This window comes from Apus apus, chromosome 5 (assembly GCF_020740795.1).
Source record: "Apus apus isolate bApuApu2 chromosome 5, bApuApu2.pri.cur, whole genome shotgun sequence".
NCBI classification, from domain to species: domain Eukaryota; kingdom Metazoa; phylum Chordata; class Aves; order Apodiformes; family Apodidae; genus Apus; species Apus apus.
Genome location: NC_067286.1, coordinates 58,700,643 through 58,719,289, shown reverse-complemented (window position 1 = coordinate 58,719,289; position 18,647 = coordinate 58,700,643). Strand labels below are relative to the sequence as shown.

Genomic DNA, 18,647 nt, shown 5'->3' with positions numbered 1-18,647 from the left:
CATTGTGATGTTCAAGGGATGTTTCAATTTGTTGGGACTTTTTAGATTATGGGTGATGTTTGTTGTATATTTTTCTTTTTTATTTTATTTTTTTTTTTAATTTTCTGTTTTTCAACCTGCACGTTGAATGGTGGCAGGTGAGTTCTCTTTGGGAAGTGAACTATGGATAGGTACACCTTCAGTAAACAGCGAGTTTTATCTCTTTGAACAAATAACTTGGAATTACACTTTATAGAGGAAGAATTCAGTCAGGAGTGGTGGTAACCTGTTCCACCCTCTGAGTAACTGGGAGGAGCCTGTTTCCTCTGCTACACTTGAACTTCTATTGCTGGAAATTCACTGCGTGCTGGGTGATTGGTCATCTGGACATGGGGGAAACTTTTGCCCGAGGTTGCTTGGACTGTGCACCCCTCCCCAGCTCCCAGGAGGCCTGTCTTTCTGGACAAATAGTCCCTTCAGGATGCATCTCAAGAGAGTTCATAATCTTTCTTTCATGCAAGGAGCCGATAATTTCCAAGAATACTTGCAGTGTGCAGAAATGCATCTGAGAATGGCTGTTGCAAAGTAGGACTTTTATGGATGTAATTAGTTTGTTTGACTTTTTTTTTCGAGCTGTAGCCAGAGAAATTGAGTTCCCTGTGACTTCTCTGCAAGCTGAGAGTGCTCGGGAGGATGCTCAAACTTTTCATCATTTCACCTGTAGCTTCAGTGTAGAGCTCTACCCTGTACCTTGGGCTCTGTGTCTGCTGAGTGCAACGAGTAGATTAGCCAATGTAAACATCTCGGCAAGGCTGCCTTCCTATTTACACGCTGCACTAATGTCAGCTTCTCTTAGGGTTTTATTCTTCTCTGGCTGCTTTGCTCAAGTTTCAGATTAATGTCTTAGAGTGTTATGGATGGTTAAATGATTGACAAATGCCGTATTTTATCTAGAATATGTAACAAATTAAGTTGCTTAATTACAATGTTGTTTGTAATGGCAATTGCTAGAAAGTAAATACAAGGTCACAGTATCACAGTGGTGCTGGTTTTGAGACTGTTGCTTCTTTGAACACTAGTAGATAAAGACCCACATATTTATGGTGATATCCATAACTTAAGTTTTAGAGTGATTTCTGAGCCAAAGTAATATGCTTGGGTTGGTGTTTTTTTGGTGCAAAACCCCTCACTTTAATTCTAAAATTGTTGCTTTTTACATTTCTTGAATCTGCTGTCAGTTATAGAGACATTTACTCAAACTGTAATATCCCTGGATTTTGCTTTGGACTTCCTTGGCTTTGTTCACTTGTCAGTTACTCAACATGTAGACTGAAGAAAGAGGTCTTGTAGCCCATGAATTTTTCTGTAATGCAACTTCAGGATGGGAAACAAGTAGGTGCACACAAAGAAGGGAGTACAGGGAAGCAGATAGGTGATACTGAGCAGCACAGCAAACGTGGGTCAGCTCTGGCATCAGATGGCCCCAACATGTGCATCTCTTGCAAGTCACCAGAGAGACATTTCCAAAGGACTCACAGGGAATGTCATAGAGTCTACAGAGAATAAATTGCCACTGGATACAGTCAGGGACAGTGCAGCAATCTAGCTTTGCTTTCCTCCCAGCTAGCCTGAAGTCATGCAGAATTAACAGTGAAACAGTATAGATGTTATGCTCAGACTCTTCCTCAAGCCTGGCTCTTCTAGCTGTTCTTCCCCTCCCCTGCACAATGCAGAGGCTTTATTGTTCCATCTCTCCAGGGAGAAGGGTTCCCAAGACACCTGTCTGTGGTGGGCCACATGCCCTGGCGAGTCACAGACTCTGCTAAGCATCATAATAAACTGGATCCAAATTGACTGATGGGACAGAAGCAGGGGATAGGGTAGAGGAAAAATTAGGTCTCCTGGGTAAATTGTTGCTAGCCCATGATAGCCCAAGAAAGTGCTGTATAGTTAGTACCAGAGTATGACATGTTCATTGAGTACCATTTAATAAGAGCAGACCAGGAAGATTTATATAGCACCTGTTTGCTTGGGAGCCAGATGCCTTCTGCATATGGGGTTGAACTTTAGAGCAGAGCCCAGAAAAGAGCTTCTCACGGAAAGTAAAAACAGCTAAATGCTGTTGTCATCCACTGGCTCCTTTCTCAGCTGCAGCAGCGCTAAGCACCATCAGTGTAAAGGGTTAGAGGCAGCTGCTTTGCACTTTACACCAATGTCATTGTCTTTGTGGGTGCTAGACAGGAACAAAGTGGACCATGACCTTGGCCCAAATCCTTTGGGCTGGCCTGCAGGGTTACGTCAGGCAGACAAGACTAATTTTGTGTTTTGGAGTGTGCAGAATTGCTAAGTATCTGCCAGGAATCCTAGTGTAGGACTGTGCCTTTTGTCTTCCCTGTAAAACAACTGAAAGTAGTGCCTGGTCCCCTGGGACAAGAGGTGGGGGAAGGTGCTTCCTGTGCTGATAATTCATATGAGACCCCAGATTTGCTGGCCTTACTCCATACCTTGACAGTAACTAATAGGACTGAAAAATTCATCAGGATCATTCCCATATCTCCATAAGTGCTTGACCTTGAATCAAGTATCTCCCTGATACTTGTATTCTCTAGATGTATCCTCTCTGATTAACTTAACATCAGTTATAAGTTGTTCCTTGCAAAGTGGCATATTTTTTGTGGATTAGCTGCTGTTATGGTATCACATGCCACAACAGGCAAAGGCAGAAGCCATTTAGTCACAGGCAGTTCAGACCTCTTTCCTCTGAAGCCTGGTGAGGATGGTATGGCAGCAGGCTGGATGGTGGGCCAGGAAACTCATTTTCCTACAAGGAGGGGCAGGTTCTTTGTGTGAATCCAGCACCCAGGTACCCTGTCAGGACACTTCTGTCTTGGTGTAAGCCATCCCTGCCTGCAGTAGATGACATTACATTGTAATTTTTGTTGGGAATTGCAATAAATGAGAATTTCAAGGAAAGATTTGAGAGCAGTGAGGTAGTTTATCAGATATTCCTCCAACACATGGGGATAAATTGGCCAAAATGTACGGACATGCTACTTGGATAATTTGAGGGGCTGATAAGGGGTTTTGACACAAAAATATGGTGTAAAGGCTGGAAATAAAGCAAAGTTTGTCTGCAGTTTGAGAGCGATGCTACAAACAGCTATTAAAAAAGTAAATGGTCTCTGCCATTCATTTTTTTCTCTGCTGTAAACTCTCTCTAGACGCTGGATATTCTCCTTCTTCGGAATTGTTTTTGGTTTATTTTTCATTTTCACCCACCAAGAGAGTCTGGCACACCTGCACACATTTCAGTGTGTTGCTGAGATGAGCTTTTAGTGTTGTGGTGGTGTAAGTTCTACAGCGGCTGTTGTTCAGGCCTTCTCCTCTCCTGTCAGCATCCATTTGCCCACAGTATTGGACCTGTGGTTTGGGCTGATACTGCCTCCATTGGTGGAGCAGTATCTTGCTGATGAGGATGGACCTTTTGGTTGCTGAAGAGGACACTGAATATGTCTGGGAAACCAGACCATTGATACCGCTTGTAGTTTGACTGCAGTATGTTATGGTACAAACTTCCACTTAGACAAATGTCCATTAACTGACTGAAGAGCTCACTAGCAGATGAATGAGGCTACAAAAAATCACTCTGCTCATATAGTTTCATTAAAGAATTCACACAAGACCTTCCTGCAGCTTGCTGAGCTAATTTAGGTAGGTTTTGGCTAAAATGTGGCTCTGATTTACAGGGCAACAGCTTGGTGTGACAGTAGGTGCTTCATAAAGCTATGCCTGTCATCACCTTCTGCTAACATCCTGTCCACTGATTGTAGATCTTTGTAACAAAATGTTCTTCCTGGTTTGCTTAGGGTGAAGAAACTGAAGGAAACATTTGCTTTTATACAACTATTGGACAAAAACATGAGTAATCTTCGCACCTGGTTGGCCCGGATTGAATCTGAGCTTTCAAAACCTGTTGTTTATGACATCTGTGATGACCAAGAAATACAGAAGAGACTGGCAGAACAGCAGGTGGGAAATAGGAGCAGCCAGAGTAAATGAGCTAAAATGCTGCTGGTTACAATTGTTCCTGGTTTAAAATCACCTTGTTCTTTTCTTTAGCAAGGCCTTCTAACTGCTTACTTTTCACGGCATGTTCCTGCCAAGATGCATCACATGGAACATATTTTTTTGCTTACTGTAATGTTCAGAGTTTTATTGACGTAGCTCCACTTCTGTTTTCCCCCCTTCACCCAAGGAAACATGCAAAATACAAGCAAAAGCATTTTTACATTTGGTTGTTTGCTCAGTTAAGTTCAGCAGACTTCAGAAGGGTTAGTTAGGGCACATACATTGGCAAAATCTATGAGGATGTCTTAGGCTGACAAGGTGTGCATGCTGGGTCTCTTGCAAACTGGCTGTGACAGGTTTAAGTGCTACTATTTGTTGTGTTGCCCTCACTAGCTTTCTCCACCCCTGCTTGCAGTCTGCAGAGGAAGCTTGGCAGAGGATGCTTGAGCTTTGGAGGGTGGACTTGTGCAGACACACCTTTGACTGAGGCCTGATCCAGTAGGCAGGCTCTGAAGATCCCCTCGGGGTTGGGTGAGATGGTGTGTGAATCCTGCTGAGACATACCTGTGAACCAGCCAAGCACCCTTGGTTGTTGGTTGAGTGCATGTGGGCATGTATCCAAGACAGTGGCTTCCCAAGGGGATCTTCAGGATCTGTGCTGGTTTTAAAGTGCTGTCAATGGCAAGGACTGGGCACAGCTGAATATGCCAGCCATCCCAGCCAAGTGGAAGTGTGAGATGAGCTGGATAGTCCTGGAGTAGATTTTTCTCTTCAGCAGCCAGGGAAGGAGAAAGAATTTTTCCAAAGCAGATTTGCTGGTGGAGTCAGCCTTTGCTCAGGGCTGTGCTGTCATCTGCTGATAGTCCAAGTGCATCCCTGGGAAGGCTGGGAATGACAGTGACTGTCATCTGGCCTTAATGTTAAAGAATATTTGCCCTAAAACTGAGGATCAAGAATAAAGCTATCAGTCAAAGAAGCTTTATGGAATCTGCCTTTAAGAACATCTGTGAGTGTTCTTCCCATCTTCTCTTTGGCTTCTGCTTTTGTGTTTAAGGAAAGATCTCTGAGTGACCTAGACCTGAGGGCTGTGTTCTCTGCTGGCTGATAAGGCTCTGCACCCACTCATGTCCCAGGCATTGCAGGAAGGGCCAGCTCCTCTATGACAGGAGTGGAGATGTTTCCTACTGGCTCCACTACAGGAACTGGTCAAACACCAGTGCCTCCAATCTGTGTTGTGAGTGGTCATATAAAACACAAGGAATGTTTTCTCCCCATCAAACCTTTTGCATTTTCAAAGACTGTGACAAATTGCTGGGCAGAGAGGAATGTGGGGCACAAAGGAATTGTGTCCAAACTAATTTACTGTTATTATGAGCATTCAAGCTTCAGCTCAGTATGAGAGCCATCATTTGCTGCTCAGACCTACTTACTGCTTTGTTGTTTGGATTCTGTTTCAAATGCAGACCTCTGGACACCTATAGGCTCCTTCTACTGTAACCTTTTAGAAGGCTGAGTGTGAGAAGACTGTGTTGACTAAAAAGACCACTGTAAAAAAAAAATAAAGCTTCTTCTGCTCTGCATTAGAGAAACCTTTATCTGAATACAACAAGTAAAAAGATCTTTCCTGGTTTTATCTGAACAGTTATTTCAGCAAGAGCAGAGTGATGGTGAGCAATATGCCCTGCAGGCTTCTTTTATTTGACATCCATGACTGGAAAAGGTTTACCTGTTCAGTCTTGAATAATGACATTTAAAAAACATTGTGCATCCACAGAAATGTTTTATGGCATGTTTGGTTAATTAAAGGAGAAAAATTAAAACATGAATATTAATTTTAAGATTTCAAAGCTGTTTCACTAATGCAGAAGCCTAGCAGCATGTAGTCTGTTAAAGCTCTCTGGGCAGTGCTGTGCAGAGTTGAATGAAAAGTTCCTTTTCTGGCTCAGTGTATGTTCCTGGTCCTGTTTCTTAGTTTGTTGTATTTGTCTTACTGTAATACAGGCAGGTCTTTTGGAATAACAGCTGGGAAAGGAGCAAGGATTCTGCCTAGAGTTATTCCATTAACTCAGGCATGACCAAATATAATGAGATCATGCCAGCAACATTACCATAGTGCAAGGAGAGTGGATTTGTAATCTGTGGTCAAAATTCTCATTTTCACTAATACAGCTGTAAGTCCAGTGTCATTTAATTAATACAGAAGAGTCTCTCCAGGTGCCAGTGTTGGGGTAGAACATGCCCTCAGACATAGAGTCTGTGTCAAAAAGATACTGCTGCTTGTTGCTCAGAAAACAGCTGTGATTCCTTAATAAGCTGTCAAAAATTATGTTGGGTCTCCTGGCCATCTCTCATCTATGTACAGAGTTTGGCTTCTACATTCCTTAAAGCTGTGCATCACCAGAAATCCAAAAGCCAAATTTTGACAGTTTATGGCTCAGCCCTTTCAGGAAGCCCTGTAACACCACTGAAGGCTGCACTGGACAGTACTCAGCTCCTTGCAGCTTGTTGACTTGTGGGAAGGTCTCACTTCAACTTCTATGTTACTCCAAGCTGTGTCTGTTCTGGGGCTTTTTATTTGTTTGGTTTTAGTTTTGTGAGTCTAGAGCAAAACCAATTCTACTTTGTATGTTCAGGAGTCAGTAATACCATTTAATGGGAGTTCCTGTTCACAGTTGTCAGTAAAATGTTGATCTGTGATCGTTGTTCTAGTGTTACTCAAGCAGAAGTCTCCATATCCTTCATTAGGAAAGCCAGAAATGGGTTGAAAAAATTGAATTGTAGTGGACATTGTAATTTCATTAATATTTACAGTTGGTAGCATTATAGAGAGCTGCCTTTTCAATAAGAAATATTTAGTTAAAGCTTTCTTTTTCTGTTATTCAGTTACATTGGTTTTAGGAGTAGTTACAGGTACAGAATGAGAGGCCAGACTATGATGGAGATGCAGGCTCTGGAGAAGAAACCTGAGGTGTAGATTATACAAAAGGTCTGTACTGTGAGTTCTCTGTCAATTCTAGTGGTGTAGTAAGCTGATACGAGACACTGTCATCTTGTAGTGTCAAAATTAATAGGTGTGTGTTTATGATGTGTGTATGGTTTGGATTTTGAATGCACATTAAAATTCTTCAAATTGTTAATGAGACGATTGAGCTTTCACTAAGAAACCGAAGCTGGACAATCCCTTTTTGCATGGCAATTCTGTCCTGACCTGTCTGCTTGTCATCTGCACAGCTCATCCAGCAAGTCTGTTTTCTAAACCTAAAAGAGCTTTTCCTGACACACAAATTGCTCTTTCCCCATCCAGCATTTTGAGAGGGCATGTCTGAAATGTAGCTGCGCGTGTTTCCTGCCACTCAAGCTGTTCTTTTGCCAATGGCAGGATCTGCAACGAGACATAGAGCAGCACACTGCAGGGGTGGAATCCGTGTTTAATATCTGTGAAGTCCTGCTACACGATTCAGATGCATGTGCTAATGAGACAGAGTGTGATTCCATCCAGCAGACGACCAGGAGTTTGGACAGACGTTGGAGAAACATTTGTGCCATGTCTATGGAGAGGCGAATGAAGTAAGTCTCTCTTACCACTCCTAGGGAAGTCTTTGTTTTGAAGAAAAGCTGTAGCTTTTGCCATTCGCTGAGTTTTGAAAAAGAAAAATAATACCAAATTTATCACCCAAGGTGATAAAGCCTTTCATTTTTTTGCATCTCAGAATCGAGGAAACCTGGCGCTTATGGCAGAGGTTTTTGGAGGACTATTCTCGCTTTGAAGATTGGCTGGTATCATCTGAAATTACAGCAGCTAAGCCTAATTCTTCAGAGGTTTTGTACACACATGCAAAGGAGGAGCTGAAGAAATTTGAGGTGAATTTTTTAACTTTATCTTTTATGCTCAGCAGCAGGCTGAATGCTCAGACTGCTAAACATGTATTGTCTGTGTGAAATGCCTGGATCACTGGAAAACACCAGTTTGGCAGTGGTGGTGTAGAGAACAAAAATAATATGGCCAGTGTGTGGTTTCTAGCTATCTGGCTGATTTATTTGTCTCCACATTTTTTTTTCCTGTGTGGAGAATCCCAATTTTCTGAACTGACGAGATTCTGGTTGTAAGTTAAAGATTGTCTTTTTATAGGGATGAGACCTGTGTGTGTTGATTTTATTTTTTTTTCTTCCTTTTCCAAATGAGCTGATTCTGAGCATGGGAGGTTCTCTGGATTTAGTATTACAGTTGGTAGGTCTGTTTTTAAGGTGAAGGCATCATTACCTGTCTTGATGGAAAGTGTCACCTGGATCCTTTCTCTTACGGGCAAGGGAACTGAGTCCCTTGATTTGCCTTGCAGGCATTCCAAAGGCAAATTCATGAACGACTCACTCAGTTGGAGCTGATCAATAAACAGTACAGGCGCCTCGCCCGCGAGAACCGCACTGACTCAGCCAGCAAGTTGAAGCAGATGGTACATGAAGGCAACCAGCGCTGGGACAACCTCCAGAAACGAGTCACTGCCATTCTGAGGAGACTCAAGGTAATGGTTGATGATGGGGTGAGAGAGCGAGGAGCTCTTGCAAGTTTCTGTAGGAGTGTTCGAGGGCAAAAGACAGACTGTAGCTACTATCTTGTGTTGGTTTGTGTCTTGAGTTGCAAGTGTAGGATAGCAGCTCTGGAAAGGTCACCAAGTACAAGGCATAATCATGTCCTTAGTACATGGGTTCTTGGTAGTTGAAGAAGCATAAGGGAAGAAGGGGTACAAATTTTGGAATGTGTGTTGTGGGCCTTACTGCTCCTATCCCACTCTCCTGTTATCCAGCCTGGTCATGAGTGTATGCGTTCATGCACTTGAACCTTTCCATAAATAAGAGGTGGAGAGACAAAAGGGCCCTAGTGCAGATATGGTGTGGAGTGTACAACCCAGCTCTACATTATGCCAAATTATTATTCACCTACAAGGCTTTAAACATGGAGACGTGATGGAGAGGCATGCTGCTGTCACCAGCTCCTGCTGTGCTCTCTGCCTGGTGGAGGAATGTCCTGCTTATTAAACTGATCTCTGGGCAGACATTCCGTGCTGTGCCCTGGAGGAAACTTGTCACTGCCTGATCTTTAAGAACAGTAGTGTCGCAAGCAGTTGGCAGGGAAAACTACTGGAATCCAAAAGTCATTGGTTGAGAGCACTGAGGGGGTTTGATCTGTGTAGTTAGGAGGTGGTGTGTTTGGAATGTTACATGATCCCCTTCCTGAACAGTAAATCCCCTGGGAAAGCTGAGGCTCTGCAAGCTGCTTGTCTGTTAGCAGCTTCTGTGGGAGGTGGCAGCAGAGAGAGCTCCTCCTGACTTGCACACCAAATGATGTGTTACTACATTGGTGTGGTCATCCACGATCCAGCTTCTCCATTGCTTTACTGATTTTAACCTCATAGATTTAATTAGTTTAGTTAGAGATGGGGGTTCCTTCCTTTGCCTGTCTTCTAAAGTTATAACAAATCAGATGTTAAACCTGAGTCCAAATAACTTACACTAGTTTAATGATGTCTGAGACGGTGTACAGTGTGGAAGCAAGAGTACAATTTTATAGAAGGCTCTTGCAATGTTGAAGCTTTATTCCCTCTCCCATTCAAATAGTGTACTAACATAGGAGACTTTGTTCCAGCATCACTACGGGAAGGTCCTTCAGGTGAGCAGCAGTTTTGAAATAAAACAGTTTTCAGAGGGTTCCTGTGACCATCTCTTTGAAGTAGCTGAAGTCATGTAACACTGGCTTCTTTTTCCTGCTCAGCACTTCACCAATCGGAGAGAGGAGTTTGAGGCGACGAGGGAAAGCATCCTTGTTTGGCTCACAGAAATGGACCTCCAGCTGACAAATGTGGAGCACTTCTCAAAAAGTAATTTTGATGACAAAATGCGCCAGTTAAACGTACGTATCCTTATAAAGCACTTTCCTACTGTAGCCCAGCTGATCCTATGGGGCTGCACTCTCTTGACAGAAACAAGCTCTGTGGGGCTGTATTTGTCTAAAGACACCAGTAAATTGTTCAAGCTTATCCTCTGTATCAAGATCAAACAAATTGAATTCACATGTAATGTTCAAGCTCAGTTTTATTCTGCCGTTTTCTCCTAACACCAAGTGTCAGGGACAGTGATAACTGGCCTGGAAAGGAACACATGCAGGTTAACAGTAAGAGCTATATTCCTAAATTCAGGCTTTTTTTTCTGGTGAGAAATTTTTTGAATTGGCATTAGGGTAGGGTCTCCTCTCTGAGTGCACTGTTTGTAGCTGGGACTTTCAAACTGACAGCAGGTGTGTGCAGTGATCCTAAAGAACATACTAGCTCTTTGCTACCTGCTCATATGCTCGTGTCTCTTTTCCCCCTGCACTGTTAATTGTTTTGGGATGTACACTTAGTGTTGTGTAGGCTGGAAGCCCAACCAGCCAAACTTCTTTGCTGCTGAGAAAAAGAGGGTGTGTACCCACAGAAAAATAAACTGATTAGCTGAACTCTTGTATTACTATCTGTAGGCTCAGAGCACTGCAGTGATACTCTTTTACACATGGGTGGAAAATGCCACTTCATGTGGAGCTGTAATCTGCTAATGAAGCAAACCCCTAGACCACTTGAGAAAAAGGTATTTGCCAGATGAAATTAGACGTCAGTTGCTGCTTTTCTTTCACTGCAGTGAGTTAGCAAAGAAGGAGAAATCTTAGGCTAGAAAGGGACATTGCAGAAGTAATTATTTTTTTGTATGTTCCAAGCAGGGTTTCCAGCAGGAAATAACACTAAACACCAATAAGATTGATCAGCTGATCGTTTTTGGTGAGCAGCTGATTCAGAAGAGTGAGCCTTTGGATGCTACGCTGATTGAAGATGAACTGGAAGAACTTCACAGATACTGTCAGGAAGTGTTTGGGCGAGTTGCTCGGTTCCATCGAAGACTGACGTCAAGGCATCCTGTAAGAAGTAACAGTTGTTCTTGTGCATTGGCAGGATTTTGGGGTTTGAACTGCAAAACTCAGACTGAATGGTTTGAGCTCAAAGGAGTCAGGAGCTCCTCAGTAGTTGTGCCAGCTTTGCTAAGTCTTTGTTGCCAGCCTTGTCTCCTCACACCTCTCATGTTGGGGTCTCCATCTGCAGGATCTGGATAACAGCATGGAAGTAATTAATAGGGTTAATATTTAGATAGAAGTTTAGTTAGAAGGCTTCAAAAGCTTTTTTTGTGTTTTTAATATCACTTTGTTTTCTTTCATTTCAGTAACATGCTTAGAATGTCACTTTATGGATTTGTTTGTGAGGCTCCATCTGTCCACTTTCTTGTGGGAACCTTGAATGTGGAACAGCATGCACTTTTCACTGGGAATGTTTAGCTGATTCTCAGTTTGTTTTGGCTCAAAAAGTAACATCTATTAAAACCCCAGGTGGAGGAAGTAACGTCATCTTCTACAAAACTGATCACACCTACCTGCACATCATGTCATTGCTGACCTGTGCAGCCCATTTGCAACTGGGCACCCCTCCCTACAAACTGGAGAGAGATGTTGTGGTGGTGGTTGAGTGTGTTGAAAAAGTGGAGGTAGCTGCTGATAGGAGGATTGTTTTGGCAAAAGAGGAAGGAAGCAGAAGTGATGCTTCCCTTTAATTTTAGGCACATGGTCTTTGATTACTGCAGCTGACTGCAAACCAGTCCCCAGTAGTACTGTGTAGCTCAATCATTTGCTCATTAAGCAATATGGATCTATTGTAAACCTTATTAGTATACAGTAATTGTTTCTTATTTTTAGGGATTGGATGATGAAAAAGAGGCCTCTGAAAATGAGACAGATCCAGAAGACTCTAGAGAAATCCCGAATGACCACTGGCATAAGAAGACCATCAACGAGGGGCCCTCTTCACCACAGTCCCTTTGCCACCTTATGCCTCCTACTGCAGGTCATGAAAGATCAGGCTGTGAAACCCCTGTCAGTGTTGACTCCATCCCACTTGAGTGGGATCACACGGGTGACGTGGGAGGTTCTTCCTCTCATGAAGATGAAGAAGAAGCAACATACTACAGTGCTCTGTCAGGTGAGAACCAATTGCTGCTGTTTGTTTTGACATGGACTACTGCAGGATGTCCTTGTCTGGGAAGGGAGGGGGACTGAGATCTTGCTCCCATCTTGTTGGTTGGTTTTCAAGTACTATTAATAGATGTGAGTGGTCTCATCTCTTAGATGTCTTGATGAAGGGAATGGTATTGTCTAAAGCAAGCTTATATTTTCAGAAACATAAGGTTTTTAGAAACCTTACTTTTTAAGACTGTTTGATGAAAATGGTGCCAACAACTTACTTTGTTCTTTATCTTTGCTGTCCCTCATTGTTTCAGTTGTTTTGAATAGTTGGAAAATACCCAATAGTGAGGAAAATGACATTATTCTTTTTTCAGATGTAGAAATCACTGAAAATCCTGAGGCATATCTTAAAATGACCACAAAAACTTTGAAAGCATCTTCTGGTAGGCACCTGCTAGTGCATGTGTCTGAACATGGCAATCTCCCTGTGCTGCACGCTATATTCCTCAACCTCTCTCATATGTAATGTCTGACTTCCTGCCTTGTGTGGACACCATGTCTCATCCTGTCATGGTGTTCTTACGCTGCAGTATTCACGTGTACATTACAAAGCAGTCGAGAACATACCATTTAGATTTTGCCTGGTAAATGCCAAGGTGGTTAATGTGCATTTCATTGTATCGATCCAAAGTCCTTTGGTACTTTCTTGGTGGTTTGCTCTGGGTAGTTTCACTTTTATGGGTTGTTCTAATTTTGGTTGTATACTTACTGAAGGAAGTAGTTCCAACTCTCAAGTATTTTTTGTGTTTTGTGCATGACAGAACCATGTCTGTACTGTCTGTTAAATCCAGAACAAACATTCTCCAAATCAGGACATGTCTAACTTGTCGCTGCTGAAATGTGTTTCAGATATGTGATAGTAATGTTGGGATGCAAACTTTCCAAAACCACAGTGCAGCCTTTTTCTTTTATTTTTTTGAATACTTATACCTGTATTCAAGCATTTTCCAGAAGAAAACAGAATGTCCCATAACTGCATGGCTCTCATCTCATTACCTTTGAAACACTGTTGATGTTTTGCAAATGTGCATGCTTTGCAAGGAAAGCTGCAGAACTGTCATTTTTATGCCATAACTTGATGCCATTTTATTCAGAACGCTTTCTAACTTAATACAAAGCAACAGCGTCCTTGTAGAGACTGGCTTTTGCAGACATGGCAAATGGTTTTGCTTTTATTTGTTTCAGGAAAGTCTGTTGCAGAAGCTCATCCTTGGCATTCTCCAGATAGCCCAGTCTGCAGGAAACACCGATACAAACAGGCAGAGGTGGTTGGAAATGTGTTGTCTGGTCCAGAGACAAGTACTCCCTATAAGCCAGACTATGTGAGTTGGAGGCTCTGTGGGCTCTGAACCTGTACTGTTGTTCCTGTGTAACCCCATCCTCTTCCCTTCTCCAGCATCGAGGAGACTAGTCTTGGGGTGAAATGTCTCTGTCCCCTGGCTAGAAAAGCTTCTTCAAAGCAATTGAGAACAACCATGCTAGGCTCCTGGTCAGAGTCAGTGTCTGAAGGAACTTCCTTCCTCTGTTATCACAGGATAAGTCTAGGAGAATGTAATCTCCCCCAAGGAAAGGGTGTGAATCCCCTCCCTTCATACTTATTGCCATACCTGATTTCCTAAACAGACCATTTGAAAGGTCCTTGTCTATCATGCAAGCAACCATTTAATCTGCTTCTGAGCACTAAAAAATGTGCCAAAATGACTTATTCATAGGTAGCTCAGCCATCGTGGCTGGTTGCTGGCCATGGCTTCACCTGCAGCTGCCAGGCTCAGTGGCTCTGGACTAGCTGTCAGCACTGTTCCAGGCACAAGATGGTACTGGTATCTAGAGGCTTTTGTCTGTCTTAATCGAGTCTTAGAGCCTTAGAGTCAATATTGCCAAGACCCAGAATCCACCTGAGTGTCAGCAAATGTCCAGAGAGTAGTACATGTAGCACAACTGCAATTTGTCTAGTCTTAGAATCATAGAACCATAGAACAATAGAACCATAGAATGTACTGAGTTGGAAGGGACTTACAAAGGTCATCTAGTCCAACCCCCCTACAATAAGCAGGGGGGTTGGACTAGATCTTGTGATGATTAACGTCACTATGATGTGTGTGTGTTTCCTGAGAAGGCACAAGGAGTCAATATGAACTGTTAGCAAACGTGTGGAAGCCCAAGGCTAAATCTGACTTGCAAGAGCTCAGCAGCAGCCCAGCTACCCCAGAGTAACAAAAATGGAGCTTGAACTTCAATGGCTTGTTAACCTGCAGGGCTCACCCACCAAAATGTTATTCCAGGTGAAGCAGCTCAGCTCTGCAAGCAGCAGCAGTGTGGACAAAGAGAAAATTACATCTGCTAACATGAGCGATGAAGAACCCCAGGATGACCAAGAGCTTGTGAATATAGCAGCTGAAGAGAAGCAGCCAGGTACATAGCATCAGGAGTGGCTTTGGTGCTGTGGTGTTTGTCCTCTGACTCTGGGGGAGACACAGCAGAAATGGCACAAAGGCAGCACATCTGCCTTGGGAATAAAATAGCAGTAAAATGCCCTCCTCTGAATGAATATCTTTCGCTAATATTGACTGAGCTGCCTTCTCACCTGGTACTGTCCAACCCATGTTTGTTGTTCTGAGCTTTTACATTTTCTGCCATAATTGAGGTTTTATAACTCACAATATTCTTCTATTTCTTTACTGGTTGGAGTGAATGGGAACAATTTCACTTTTGTGTGATACTGAATACTTCAGAGATTTTTAATCAGACTTCAAACCAAAGAAATGTGCCTCTGTCTAAAATAGGGTTGCTATCATTGGATTTCTCAGTTACCAGTACTCTGTATAACAAGGTGCTACAGCTCCCATTCACAGGAGTGTTTTGTCAAAGCTGGTAATGTGTTCTGTCACTGTCTTCACTGTGGTCCTTTCTTCCAAATAGGCCAAAATGCTTGTTCTCTTAACCTTTTAGGACCTGATTCCTGTTTTCAGGTGCTTGAGATTTTAATAACACATCTGTACTGCATCCCAAAGCCAAACAGGTGATAAGACGACTGCATCTGAATGCAGTTACTTACTTTATGTCTCTGGTCTCACAAATGGACCAGGGTTGAGTCCCATACATAGGATGAGTAAGAAAACCTCTGAGAAGGGCTTAGATGTGCTTCCAAAAATAGTGGCATCTCCATCTCCTTTAGCTCTGAATTGATGAAACATAACCCCAAGTCCCAACTGCTGGATCATACTGTGTCCCATGATGAATTTTGGTGTCTACCAAACCACAACTGGGCTCACTGAATTCCGTGTCCTTAGATTTGGTCCATTCTTCCAAGTGTATTTTAAAAAATCTTCAATTAATACTAATTAAGTCGTGTATAGCATTACCATGTGGATAATTTGGCCAGGAATATGAAACTTAGAGACTGCAGAAGCTGAAGAAAAAATGTGTCTGGATAACCATAGTATGTGGGAGCAATTGTTTGACCTTGAGTAAACTTGAGAATAATTGACTTGCAAAACTCCTTACATATGTTTTATGCACTCTTTGCCTTGCTAAAGATTTTAAAAATTGTTGTTCTATCATTTGTAGGCATTATTGACAGGTGGGAGCTCATCCAAGCTCAAGACCTCAGAAATAAACTCAGGATGAAACAGAAATTGCAGCAGTGGCAGCAGCTGAACTCAGATCTCAGTGACGTCTCTGCTTGGCTTGATAAAACTGAGGAAGAGCTGGAAGAACTGCAAAAAATGAAACCTCCAGCCAGCATGCAGGTCTTGGAAGAAAGGGCTAAGAAATTGAAAGTGAGTTATGGCATACTGAGAAGTGGGATTTCAAGATGCTGATGCTCTCGATCACTGTCTTTGTGGTCCTGGGATCCACTGGCAGCAGGAAGGCTGATAACCATGTGTGTGTGGCACAGAGGAGCTCAGCTGTTCTCAGCTCAGAGGACTGAAGAGGGTTGTTAAGCAGGGTCCTTCTGTCTTCATATGCAGAGATTCACAGGCAATATGCCTGGGTACAACAGGCAGCCAGGCTGAAATGAAAACCTTTCTGTTTTCTTGCAGAGACGCTTTATTCACTCAAACAAAACATTCAGCCCCAAACTTCTCTTTGTTTTAGAAAGTAAACATAGAAAAAAGCTAAATAATGAAGGCTTAGACACCCCTGGATGCCTAGGGTCAAGCCTTGTCTAGGGGGCTAGTTATTTTCAGCAGTGGTATTTTATCCTTGTTCTGTGCCATTCCCCTCTATGCAAACCAGAAACAGATTGAAAATTAGCCAGGTCTGCAGACTGCAAAGTCTAGATTGATTTTTTTTTTTTTAAATTAAATTAGTCAGGGGAGTGGTTTTTAGCTCCCAACAGGGAGGCCTAAGAATATGGTGTTTGCAAACAATCTGGAGTTGGGTGTCTGACCTCAAGGAGCAGAGCTTAACTTCTGTCTTCTGCATGTTCTTAAGAGGAGTCCAGCAGGCTGTGAATCCCCTTTTCAGACAACTTGGCTTTCTGTGAGTGTTTAAAAGAGCCAGCACGCTCTCAGACATGAATTTCATGAGGTGTGAGGACATCCCAGTTGCCCTGGATAAGGATAAAGCTAGTCTGGCTGCAGACTGGCATATGCTGGTGTTTAGAAGTTGGTGGTGGACCATTTGTATTGTCTGATTGTCCTGGTTTGAGTCAAACCATGACACTCATATAGAAAGAAACTTTGTTGTTTGAAGGAGGGAAACAAAGTTCTTGATTGGGTTAAGTGTAATTTAGAGTAGTAGTGCTCCCAACAAATGGGTCCAGATCTTGAGAATGTGTAGATGGACACTCTTAGTTACAGAGGCTGCTAAGAAAAGCAATCAGAGCTGTTCTGATTGCAGGACTCACTCACCCTGCAGCTCTTTACTTCTCTACTGCAAGAGCCCACAGTTTGAAAAAGACTGAGTACCCTTGATTCAATCTAGACTTCTTGAGGGTACAAGGTATTGTTCGGCATTCATTTTTTTTAAAAATCTTCAAAAATACAGGCTCTACCTTAACATAAAGGTGGTTAGATAATACAGGCTTGACTTAGCAAATTACTTATTGTTTCCCCCTGCAGTTTTAAGGGAGAGGAGGAAAGCAGGTAGGACTGCCATTTGGGGGGACCTTGACAAGTCAGAGAAATGGACTGGCAGAAACTCTTAGAGAGAAGACAAAGAATTTCTCATGAGGAGGTGGCCTGATGTGAGATCAGGGCTCAGAGAGGATGGGGAATCTTTGTCCTGCGAGATACTCAAAATTTGACTGACAAGGCCCTGAGCAGCCTGCTCTGACTTTGAAGGTGGCTCTACTTGTAGCAGGAGGATGGAGTGCAGACCTCCAGCTGTCCCTTTCAGCAGTGTTCTAGAATTCAGAGACAGCCAAACCTTTACAGTTCAAGAGAAAATACCAGGTGAGGACCCACGGGAATATTTGTCCAAACATCAGGGAAAGAGACAGCTCAGAGAAATGAAGGACAGTTGTGAATTAAGCCATAATGCCTGTGACTAAGGGGAGAAGCCCAGGCCCAACCCATTTATTTTCTTCCAAATGGAGGTTTTTTTGCTTTAAAAACATAAAAAATATATTTTAAAAGGCCACCAAGCTTAATATGCTTCCTAGCAGTATCTGAAAAGCAAACAGGTTCAATCAGCTTTCCCCAATAGCTGTAATTCTTTTGAGGACATAGTTTTATTGTAAATAAACAACTTGTTTTCCATCATTCATAGAAGCTCCTAATCCTCTTTCTCTACCAGGATATGCTGAAAGCATTTGATAACTACAAGGCAGTGGTGCTTTCTATTAACCGGAGCAGCATCGAATTCCAGAAAACAGACAGCACGGAGTACAAGGAGCTTCAGAACAGGCTTCGGAAGGTGAACTTGCACTGGGAGAAAGCAACTCATGCACTGGACAACTGGAGGAAAGGTTTACACCAGGCCCTACTGAACTGCCAGGTGCTTACCATGTGCCATCTTAATCAGGGGAAACTCCTCTATAAGGTGCTATTGAGGGGCAGATTAGGGGAGAGGCAGAGGGGTAATTCCTGCATATCTGTAAAACGGCTGCTCAAAATCCAAGACACTTAACTTTTTTTGGGTTTAAAGGGTTTGGTAAAAATATCTTTGAACTGGATAATACCCTTTTATTACATAGGTGGAATTAATTTAACTAGGCTGCCATAGCCTCACTGATTGTGTATTTGTTGTTGGCACTGTCTAATCTTGGCTAGTCATTTTGTTTGTAGGCAAAGCCAGGTGAAAGCACTACAAAAGTGTTGTTTTTACTCTTCTGTGCAAATCTTTTGTTTCTCTAGGACTTCCATGGTCAGAGCCAAAGCCTAATCCTGTGGTTAGCAAGTGCTGACAGCCGGAGGAACGAAGCACAGGTCACAGATCCAAATGCTGACCTCGATACGATAATGGAATGCCAGAAGGAGCTAATGGTAAGTGTGACCTTAACTACAGCACCTCAGCTGTCCCAGCGAGTCAGTAGCTCTCACCACAAAATAAAGAGCAGTGT

The 18,647-nt window shown here is 42.8% G+C and overlaps 1 protein-coding gene across 2 annotated transcripts in view; it reads left to right on the top strand.

Moving 5' to 3' along the window:
- Positions 1-18,647, top strand: part of SYNE2 (spectrin repeat containing nuclear envelope protein 2) — a 181,463-nt gene that overhangs the window by 159,389 nt on the left and 3,427 nt on the right. For both annotated transcript variants that reach the window (XM_051621370.1, XM_051621368.1), the window contains 13 exons: positions 3,846-4,008; positions 7,427-7,614; positions 7,758-7,908; positions 8,385-8,567; positions 9,815-9,952; positions 10,793-10,987; positions 11,813-12,095; positions 12,454-12,522; positions 13,325-13,461; positions 14,422-14,551; positions 15,707-15,918; positions 17,882-18,082; positions 18,442-18,570. In XM_051621370.1, coding sequence (XP_051477330.1) covers positions 3,846-4,008; positions 7,427-7,614; positions 7,758-7,908; positions 8,385-8,567; positions 9,815-9,952; positions 10,793-10,987; positions 11,813-12,095; positions 12,454-12,522; positions 13,325-13,461; positions 14,422-14,551; positions 15,707-15,918; positions 17,882-18,082; positions 18,442-18,570 — 2,179 coding nt within the window. The remainder of the gene's footprint in view (positions 1-3,845; positions 4,009-7,426; positions 7,615-7,757; positions 7,909-8,384; positions 8,568-9,814; positions 9,953-10,792; positions 10,988-11,812; positions 12,096-12,453; positions 12,523-13,324; positions 13,462-14,421; positions 14,552-15,706; positions 15,919-17,881; positions 18,083-18,441; positions 18,571-18,647) is intronic.